At 34.7% G+C, this 10,704-nt stretch overlaps 2 protein-coding genes across 14 annotated transcripts in view; both read right to left on the bottom strand.

Annotated features, from left to right (window-relative positions):
• MPHOSPH10 (M-phase phosphoprotein 10) overlaps nucleotides 1-10,704 on the bottom strand; it is a 1,076,704-nt gene that overhangs the window by 158,367 nt on the left and 907,633 nt on the right. The gene's annotated exons all lie outside the window — the stretch shown is intronic.
• FAM189A1 (family with sequence similarity 189 member A1) overlaps nucleotides 1-10,704 on the bottom strand; it is a 105,377-nt gene that overhangs the window by 53,054 nt on the left and 41,619 nt on the right. For all 13 annotated transcript variants that reach the window (XR_006931112.1, XR_006931113.1, XM_046899305.1 and 10 more), the window contains one exon: nucleotides 6,985-7,041. Coding sequence is in view for 10 of the 13 variants with exons in the window: in XM_046899305.1 (XP_046755261.1) it covers nucleotides 6,985-7,041 (57 nt within the window). In the remaining 3 variants the exon portion in view is untranslated. Of the gene's footprint in view, nucleotides 1-6,984; nucleotides 7,042-10,704 lie in introns of those variants that run through there.

A 10,704-nucleotide genomic window follows, 5' to 3' on the forward strand; every position in this document is an offset into this window, starting at 1 on the left:
TTCCGTAACATCTGTAGCAGAATGCCCTGAGGAAATAAAAGCTCATGCTGTCTTGCTGACAAGGACAGGCATCAAAAAGCTATGCAAGCAGCCCCTCCTGACAGCAGCGTAATTAGAGAGAAGCAGGTTGTGAAGTTCAAATACACAGATATTTTGCATCTGTCTTTTCCAAAATATTAATAGTAATTGCTTATTCATGTGTAATTATCCTCATTAACAAACAGTTATGTGGTATCAGTGAAGGCTACCACACCAGAATGCTTCTACCTTCGCCACTGGGGAAGAAGGCCTATATGCATTTCTCTACTCAGAATGACTAAGTTTCTGCTCCTCCATTCCATGCAAGTAGAAATTTATCTGGGCAGCGAGAACAACAAAAGCAGGACAACATCTAGGTTGGTCCCTACTGCTTTGTATCCCTAACCTTTGGCCACTTCAGTGTTAGAAAAATGATACAATTTCTTCTTTATTGTTGTACCCACAAGGACAATTTCAGCAGAAAGTAAGCAGCCAGGTCTTTGCTGTTTTCTATACCATCTGAACAAGTATCAGAGAAAGCCCGTCCTCTTGCCACAAAGCCAATCTTTTGGTTCTCCAAACAAATACAAGTAGTGATTCTGTACTGTGTTGCTTAGGGAAGAACGGAAAGAGATTAGGAAAAGCAGTAACTTCATGATACATTTATCTCTGTACTTATACTGAAAAGCACGTATATGCTGTTGTCACATTGCTGTATTACTGTAAAGTACAGGTCTCCTCAAACAGAATAAATACACTGAGCTATTGTAATGGGCTCAATTTTCATTAAGAATGTCCGCTATTGTGTTCTCTTAATTCATCTTCAACTCAAATGGAAGCAAAAAAATGTGAGCACGCTCTTTTTTTAATCACAGTGTTCTACAAAAATAAATATGAAAATAGTCTTAGTGATAATGTTAGTCTGATGTTCAAAGATATCAGCTGAAAAGAGACCAAAATAACCCAAAAGACTACTGCTTTTTCCCCAAATTTTCTCCTGCCGATACGGTTAAACAAACACTTCTTACTTATCTTCAGAAATGCATTTAATCACATATAATGGACTCCAAGGATTTAAAAGTAGTTAATTCTTTCTCTCCTTATGACCACATGGTAAGAATCTACGTATGGTAAAATTAACAGCAGGAAAGGGACTAAAATATCTACAGTGTGGAAAAACTAGTCAAGTCTGAGGAGAAAGTTATTTAAGAAGCAAGGGTAAATATTGTGACATTTCTAGTATATAAACAAAAAATGACCAATAAGGGAGACTACAAACACCTAAAAAATGAAAACAGAGATATATCCCTAAAAATAAAATAAAATAAATTTGCTTATCCGGTGCTTACAGAGGAAGTAAGGCAGATGTCAGAAGCAGAGATTAATTTCCCAAGGAGGAAGATATACTGAAAGAAATAAGGCTCATGCCAAGAAAGAATTGAAGAAATTAGAAATGTGCAAAAGCTGCCAAACAGTCCAGGACCAGATGGGCTGCAGCCCACATTTCTAAAAGAAAGAGCAAATGAGATGGAAGAACCATTAGCAGATATATTTAGAAAGTGTGTGAGAACAAGGGAATTACTGATGGACTGAAGAGAGGCAAATGTAACACCCATACCGTACCCTTCATTTAAGCAGCAGTGATGACTCTGGAACTGTGACAGTTCCCTATTGCCAAGGTATTGTGCTAGCATTAACTGCTGACATGGCAGAAGGGACTGCTGCTTAAGGGTAACTGAGATGTGCTTGTTTAGAAGAGTTAACTGTTAGTCCAGCAGGCTTTTTTTGCTCTTCAGGAAAAGCTCTCTTAGGGTGTTTTAAAATTCCAACAATGCTCAAAAGAGCAGTCCAGATTCTAACTAGGGTGAAGCTGGTGGCAGCCAGGCCCATAAGCAGGAATCCTCTGTAAAAAGGATAGGACAGACAGATCCAGGCAAGCAAAAGTCATATGAAGTGTTCACCAGTGAAAAAGGACACAAAATCCTCATTCAAATAGATGCTTCACTCTGTGACACCTTTTCTCCTCCAGTTCATAAAGACATCTTGAATTCAATTCCTCTGTTTTCATCTCAAGTTTTGTTTCTCCCAGCCCACAGTTTTACTGGGTCATTTCCATTTTTGTCATTCTTTCTCTGTCATATCCCCCCCCCCCCCCCCCAAAAAATGGCAGTGGGAGCAGGTTTTTCTATCAATTGTTTCATCTATTAGAGAAGGAAGAATGTACAGACTTAGGGAGAATAAAACCAAACAATAAAAACACAAAGAAAACAGCAAAAGATGCTGATCATGATTTCCTATGCAAGTACTTTTTATTCTTTTTTTTAAATTGTTTTTTGTTTCTGCCTCTTCAGATCAGCAGGTAGACCAGAGACCTGTTGTTTTTCTTTCCCCCTAGAAGCACCGTTCTTTTTCATTAAGTCTCTTTTGAGATTTCAGTCCTCTTCTTTCCATTTTGAAGCACCCAAAAATAAATAGCACATCTATGTAAATTGGTATTTACTACCAATTTTCACCACAGCTTCCTCTGCATTACATAGAAGATCAGCAAACACAGTCTTTATTATTTTACATTACTTTGAACACTGAAGTATCCATTTCTATATTTTTATAGGTAATTTATTGAAATACAACAGTCAACCAGGTCAGAGAAAGATTTACTACTCCAGCAATTCACATATACCTTCAGCCAGACTAAAGCAAGCCTTGAAAGCTAATTCTGCAACTAACTTTGAAATTTAACAGTAAAATGCCAAAAAAATATGAATGTTCATAAGCAAATCAAAGAAGCAGTAATTAATCTAGATTTCCAAATGTTAATTCCAAGTACAACAACATCCAATGTAATGGGAAGAGAAGCAGAAAGTAGTGGTGAAAACTTGACCTGTAAGAGAAGTACTTAATTTCTAAAAAATTCTTTAGTGATGTTAAAGGAAAAACAATCAGTAATGAAACAATTAAAAAAGAATCAATGAACTCTGAAAAACTGAATGACTTCTCTTAGAGTCCTGATACATGAGTATAGCTCAGCATATACAGAATGATGCAGTGTAATTCAGATTGGCATACTGACTGAATGAATTTAAGAAGTAATAACTTTACTAGATGGCAGACTTTTTTTTTACTCAGCTATTATTTATAAATAGGAATTCTTCCCAGTCTGGACTTACATTCCTTCCTTTTTATAAATAACCATTTTTTCCCATAACCATCTTTCATTCATTGTTCATACTCTACCAAACTCCAATCTGAATGTTTCTCTGATACCTCTGTTTAGACACATGATACTAGCTGACAAAAAAAAAAAACAACTCAAAAAATAATAAGTAAAATACTCACATTCACTTTTCCTAGTTGCAGAGTAAGACATTAACTTCAATGTTATTTCTTCAACTGTTCTGCTAGTGAACTTATGTTCATGCAACAGTCTACTGAAATCTGGTATGGGAATGGAAATTTTGCACTAGAGGACAAAATCTAAACCACTACCATCACTTACCAGTGCCAACACACAAAATGTGCACCCAGCAATTAAGAAACAAAAGAGTGAGAAATACTGGTAGAATTACTGGAAGAATTTTTGTTTGGTCAAACTTTTTAAGAGATTTGAATACTAAGAAATTTGGTGCAAAGAAATTCAATTATTTTAAAAGAGGCGATTCCCATAGTCTTAATGCAAAAAGCACTTGGCAGCCATTAAGCACCAGCAGAAAATAATCTCCAAAAAGTTTTTAGAATCTGAATCTACATGGCAAGTACTCCTCTAACAGAAGTGTAGCAATTGAAATAGCTCAAACTAATCAGACTCACAAGTTCAACACTGTTAACTGAAACAGTTTATTTCCTATTAGTCACGACTTTCTTAATGGTAATTGAGGCTCACTGTAGGCATTTTGTATTTGGGAACACAGCATTAACAATATAGAGTAATGGTAGGCTAAGACAATATCCTACTAGTCTACCAAAAGAAAACAATATTCATAGGTTATGGTAAAACTTAGACAATTTTTAAGGCACATTGCTTATCAAAGAGGTTAACTCATTGATCTGGATATGCTGTCAAATTTTTATAGGAAAAAATGCAGAACAACATGTGAAACGTTTCTACATTACACATGCACATTTTATCAAAGGCAATATTTACCTGATGATGAACCCTTATTAACACCATCATCTCACCACTTTAATAACATTGATTTGAATCCAGTATTGCTCTGTGCTAATACATTAATTGAAGCTCTGTTAGCATCAGCATATGAAGCATTAATTAATTTTCATTACTAAGTGAACTACATGAATCTCATAGAATATATAATGTCGCTGAAAATTGCTTTTCAGACAAAGAACAGCTAGTAATTTGGAATATCCATTTTTGCTATACAGACAACTGGTTAAAAAGAATTCTCTGCCGTGTCATTTTAGGCAAGTCAGAGTTAAGTTACATGTAAAGATGCATGCAGACCACTACTGACAGACTAAGCGCTTCTAATTTCACTATTTTTTTTTTAAATACATTAATAATTTTTTGAAAATTGAAGCATGTTTCATGAATATCTATTAATTCAAACCATAGTCCAGTTTTCAACATATCTACTAAGCAACAATTCATTTCCTTAGCCATTTAAGATTTCACACTGTCATCTCTGGCATGATCATTACCTTCCTTTAAAAATGCATATTCATCGACACGTTTACGATTCATCAGATCTTCTATTTAAATTATCAAGCCAAATTCTATCACTGTCTAAAAGAGAGACAGCTGTAACAGTGGCATAAAAGCAGTACTAGATATCTGTATTTGTGTACACACAATGAATACAAGAGCCTCTCCAAGACTGAGTAAAAGAAAAATATAATTCAAGTACTTTAATGTCTATTACATCAATCTTTGTCAGATTTTTCCAATTATATATTATAGCACTATTATATTCAGAAATATAAAAAAAACCTTTTTTATAAATATATATACATATTAAGACATACATATGAAGATAGACTGATGGGTACACTAATCATGATATCATAATAAATATATTTGAAAAAGAAGAATAATATGGAAAAGAATGAAGTTTATGTTCGGCAGCAATCCATTTCAAGAAATATTTATCTAGAAAGATGTAATGAAAAGCAGCATAATGTATAGGCAATGGGGTTTTAGAATTAAGTTAAAACCATAAGTCTCCATACTTGTCTGAGTGAGAAGTGACAGCTGGGAACTGAAAAAACATTTGCCAAAATATTACAAGGCTCTTTTTCTCTTTTAAATGAAGTCTTAAACTGCACTGTGGTCAAAGGAAGGCAAGTAATAATGAATCAGTGTTCAAAGCAGAAAATACAAGAAGTGAAAAATAGAAGTCCTGTAATTTTTCTTGGCATAGAATGAAAACCTATTTTGTAATCCTAAATTACACCCTAATCATACTGAGAGTTTTTCAATTTATGAATGCATACTGCAAGTTCTTCTAAGTTTATTTCTGCATGAATTATGCACATTAAGTGTTAAAAGGAAGACTTCAATCACATACTACATCCACTCAGGATATCAGAGTAATGCAATGATACTCCTACTACAATAATGCTTATATATAGAAATGTCTGTTAATGTGATATTTACAAAGAAAATGTGTTAACACACAGGAAAATTAATGTGGTAGAAGACATTAAAATACATTTTAAGAAGCATTAATCCTTAGAATTGGGATAGAGAGTCATCTACAGGCAAATCTTACGTACACATGCAATAAGAAAATACAATTTTAATGTATTCCAATTGAAATAATATTTTATATTTATATTTTATATTTCTAAATGCATACGTGAGCAGAAAATCAAACAATAAACAGCTCTTAATGAGTTAAATTCGTTAACTTATGAGTTAACATTTAACTACATCGAATTATTCAGTTCATTTTATTTGGTGTTTTACTGTAAGACTTTACAAGCATGTGAATTACTTCAAGTGGCAATCAATTATAGGTCTATTAATAACAATCTTAGTTAACTCTTATAAGAACATGCACTGTTCTTGTCAAAAATTAACCAAAACTTTACCATATTTTTTTTCTTCCAAGTGTTCCAATTTCTGTAACACATGCATACTAGAAATACATAACATACCACAGTATTCAATACATGCCCAGCTATCACTGATGTATTTTGGATTTTTAGCACTGTATTGCATTCTAAAATCACACAGGCCAAACATCTTGTTTTATTCATTCTTCACAAATAAAATAATTTTCCCAAATTAATCTTCATATCCCCTTAAGGAACATACTGCGCATATACCATTCCTTTTCCCACTTAGAGGGAATTTGTACTTGAAGAGAAATTTAACTGACAAATAAAAACAATTAATTATTCTGCTCAGATTGCTGTCTGGTTTAGATAAGGAAAGACTACCAAATATTTCTCAAGAATACTGAGGTCTCACTCAGTTATTTCCTAAATTATACAAGCAAAATTAGCATAATTCCATACATTTCAGATGCACCTTCATTCAAACTCAATGTGGTACATAAGAATAACTGAAACTGCATTCTTTTTACAGAATGAAATAAAGATCATAGTTAATAAATATTACTTAATAAGTGAAAAAACATTTCCAAAAACAAAACGATTTTAAAACCTTCTTTTCTTCATTTATAGTAGTTTGGAAGCATATATAATGTTACATTATGCCAGCAAATACACAAACTGCAGTAGTATATAAGAATTCTATCCAGTTTACCTTGCTGGAACTCATCATCCACCAAAAGTACAATGTGGTGCCAGAAGATCCACAGCAGAACACTGAAGACCTTAAAGTCAATTTGTAACATTTCAAAGAAGCAAGATAACAAAACCTAATCTTAATAGGCACAGGTCAAAATAAAGACAAAACCTCTAGGAGTTACTTATGCAGAATCCTTTGGTCAACTTATACAAAGTCTGTATAACACAACTGATTGCAGTCCCACCACCACTCACCACAAGCGAAAGGGGCCTCTTCCATGAAACAACACCAATCAATCCTGACAGCAGCACCTGCAACAGTGAGAGCAGAGTCACCAGAGACATGGGTTTTACAACATTATTAAAAATAATTATAATAGTATGTACTAAGGTGAATTTCAGTCATGACGTGTTTCTAGAGTGCTGAAAACAATCTGCTGAAAAGATAATGTTTTCATTTTATTCTGAGTAACAATTAAACAGAAGTACTGTTAATCAGTTTTTCAATCCAACTGCCAAATCCAATTAGTTCTGATAGAATACAATAGGTCTTCAAGCAAGTTCTCCGCAAGTCCCAGATGTTATCAACAATAACAGAGGAAAAATGTTTAGGGTAAATTTTCACGTGGTCTCTCAGCATCCACAAAAATCAGCTCAGAGAAACACGCAAGAAGGGGAGTCAAGATGTGGGAATCATTAATTTTGTTAGCATTTTAACACAGCTACAGTAAACACAGAAAGAGTAAAATACAACAGAGATGGAGGAAAAAAAAAGGCATCAGGAAATCTTTCCATTAGGACATTTAATTAAAAAAGTAATAAACCTCAATGTAAATAAAATCCAGGGGATGTGTTTATTTCATGACTCGGCAGCATCATTCACCCTGTCTGACTAACAGTAACTCTTACACTTAGCTAACTGATACAGTCATTATGAAATCTTCCTGCAATTGCTTAGAGTAAGCTGTAGTATCATTACTGCTCTCTATAGACCTTTGATATTCAAAGGGTGAAAGACCAGGAGCTAATAAATACTCTTTCTCATGACATGGTATTTGAAGCTGGCTGAAATTCAAATGTCAGAAAGTCACCATTCTCACTGTATCCTGCTTTACTAGCAATCCTTCATGTATAATAACAGTAGGGCATAACAATTAAAAAAGCATCTGTATTTATCATCTAGAGAAGCAATGCTGTGCATTCTTGCTGGTAAACTAGGCTTGAAATAAGAGTGTCTGCTGATGCTTGGTGTGAATGTGGAAGGAAGATTTGTTGTACAGAGAAGGTGGGTGGTGGAGTGCCCAGTTTAAGCTCTCACTATGCCTGGCCTATGGGCATTCATATTATAACATATTATACACAACTTGATGAAATCCACAGCTACTGCAGTTGAAAATATTATTCAGGAAGACATATTAGAAGATGGATCTTTTGATATTTAGCAGCTACAGAAAAACCTCAGACAAGGTTTCATAGTAAGACTACAATGTTAGTTCTGAATCCAAGTACAAATGGAACCAGTGAGAAGAAGGAAGCATAGCAAAAAGTAAGCCAAAAACAGGATATGGACATCTAATGACTATGCAAATGGTCTCCACACACAAACACGCGGTTTGTATTCTACAGCATATCTTACAGCATTATAGTTATGCATCATACTTCTGGATGCTGACCAAGGCAGAGAAAAGCAGAGTTCCATTTCTGAAGTTAATTTAATTTGCTCACACAGATGCATTTGCCTATGATTGCTGTATGGCAACTGTCTCTGGCTGATAATCATGTAATGTGAAGCTGCACTCAAGAAGGTAAAATGACAGGGTCATCTAGCTTTACTTTAGGCTAGACAGCAGCATGCTCTTATATAAACGGAACAGCTGAAACTGTGAGGTTATTACAGAAAATCCTCTAGGAAAAACAAAAAACTGCCTTCCAAAATAGAGTATGTGTTGATATGTAAAATACTCAATAAATCAGTATTTCTCAGTCACCAAGTTGTGTTTAAGAGTCGCAGTGGTTTAGTACACTAGCTACAACTAGCAAATCATCTCTTTCATTTGCCACATAACCTCCCTTCCACACGTCACACCTCTCCCCCTCAAAATGCTTGTGGCACTGTGCATCCCTAAAAGAGCAAAGGAGCCAATCCTTTCTGTTCAGTTGAACCATGGTTGATTTTGACCATCAGCAATGCCTTGCAAGATGAAAGAGTTAAATGTGTTTTTGTTATAAAAAGAGAGCTTGCTGGCACTTATGCTACCGCTAACCATGCAAAAGGTCAAGCACAGTAACTTGGTACATTCTCAACATGCACTGATGGTAGACACTAAAACCTGTGTCATTAGTATTGCCATTATAAGAGTTCACATGAATAATACTGCATGGCAATTTTCCAAATCCTGTCAGTCCCCATTTTCACTGTGGTTACCTGTAAGTTTTACTTTGCTTTGAAATTTAGTTTTCTGTACTGGCAAGCATCTTTAAGTTGCCATATACACAACTGCATAATTAGGAAAAAAGCATGCAGGGAACACTACACACCAATACTTATTAGAATACGTCAAGTGATTCTTAAAACAGAGATCTAAAGATGATTTCTCTTGGTCTTGTAGGCAACTAAGATTTAGAAGTAACAATATGAAAATTTTGTATTCTCTTCATTTTTACTTTATTTTTCTTTTTTACTTCTTATATATACAATGGCAATTTTGGGTAAACAAAACTTCTTTTATATACAGAAGTATGAATTATTTGAAAAGTAGTATGTAACTCAGAGATCTAAGAAACCTTACAATCACCATTCATGGCGTCCAGTGCTTCTGCCAATGGAAACAGTATGCATAATCCACACTCGTTTTTTTCACCAGATGAAGGGCCACGAAGCCCAGGTACAAGGCGAGGGAGTTCTTTTACACAAGCATCTAAAATGCACTTCCTAAATACATGCAGCTCAGCATAGCAATCTATAGATCTTCTCATGTTTTTCAAAAATCAATACACTGTATTTACGCTCTGCGGGCTTTTTTTCTGTCTTAAACAAATAGTAAATTGGTCTTAGCTATTAAACTTTGACAGTGGGTTTGATTTCAGAGCCTGCACGTAACATTATCTAATGTCTTGGACCTAACTTCTATCTGCTGAGCTACAATGAAAATGCCCAATCACATCATAATTATGCAATCAAAGTTACTAGAATTTTGTTCAAAAGCATCCATTTGCCAGCTTCTGCAGAATTCCTACAGCTGTATGTACCTGCTAGCTGTAACAGTGCTGTTGATTCACAGAGCAAAAAATAAACAGAATACAACAGACCTGACTTCTGCAGTATTAGAAATGCCCTAACATTAGGTATGAATGCCTTTCAACATGCGTATAAAAACTCCATTATGAGCAAGTTGTGTTCATGCACAGAGAAAATGCATTTATTTTAATATGCACAAACGGAGGCAGGACAAACACAGAAGGTAAAATTACTTTCTAGTACAGGGATTTCAATAGATGGATTTAAACCAACATTAAAAAAAAATAAAAAGCCCTTGGCAGTTTGTTTTCCAGCATTTTCAGAGGGGTCTGACTTTGAATGTGGGACAGATCAGATGATGCACTCTCGTGATACACCTTACACCACTGGTTTTACAAGTCTTCACCTCCACCATGGAGGTGGAGGACTACAAAAAATTATATTTATACAAGCATTAATTCAATTTAAACTACAATGAATACCATGAAACACTATCAAGGTTAATTTACGGAACAGTAAAATTACTGATGTTTCAGCATTAGTTTGTTTAGTAAAACAAATTCTCTCTTTTTTCTTAGTACAACTTGAGATCCTGCAATGCTTTTCCAACATACAGCATATTCGCTACACAAAACTCAAAGCTCTGTTACCTATCCTTATTTCTAGTTTCTTGTTGAGGATAATACACCATATGCCAAGTCATCTGCTCCTGTTCTGCAACTTTAAGAGTTCCTCAG

This window comes from Gallus gallus, chromosome 10, assembly GCF_016699485.2.
Source record: "Gallus gallus isolate bGalGal1 chromosome 10, bGalGal1.mat.broiler.GRCg7b, whole genome shotgun sequence".
Lineage (NCBI taxonomy): Eukaryota > Metazoa > Chordata > Aves > Galliformes > Phasianidae > Gallus > Gallus gallus.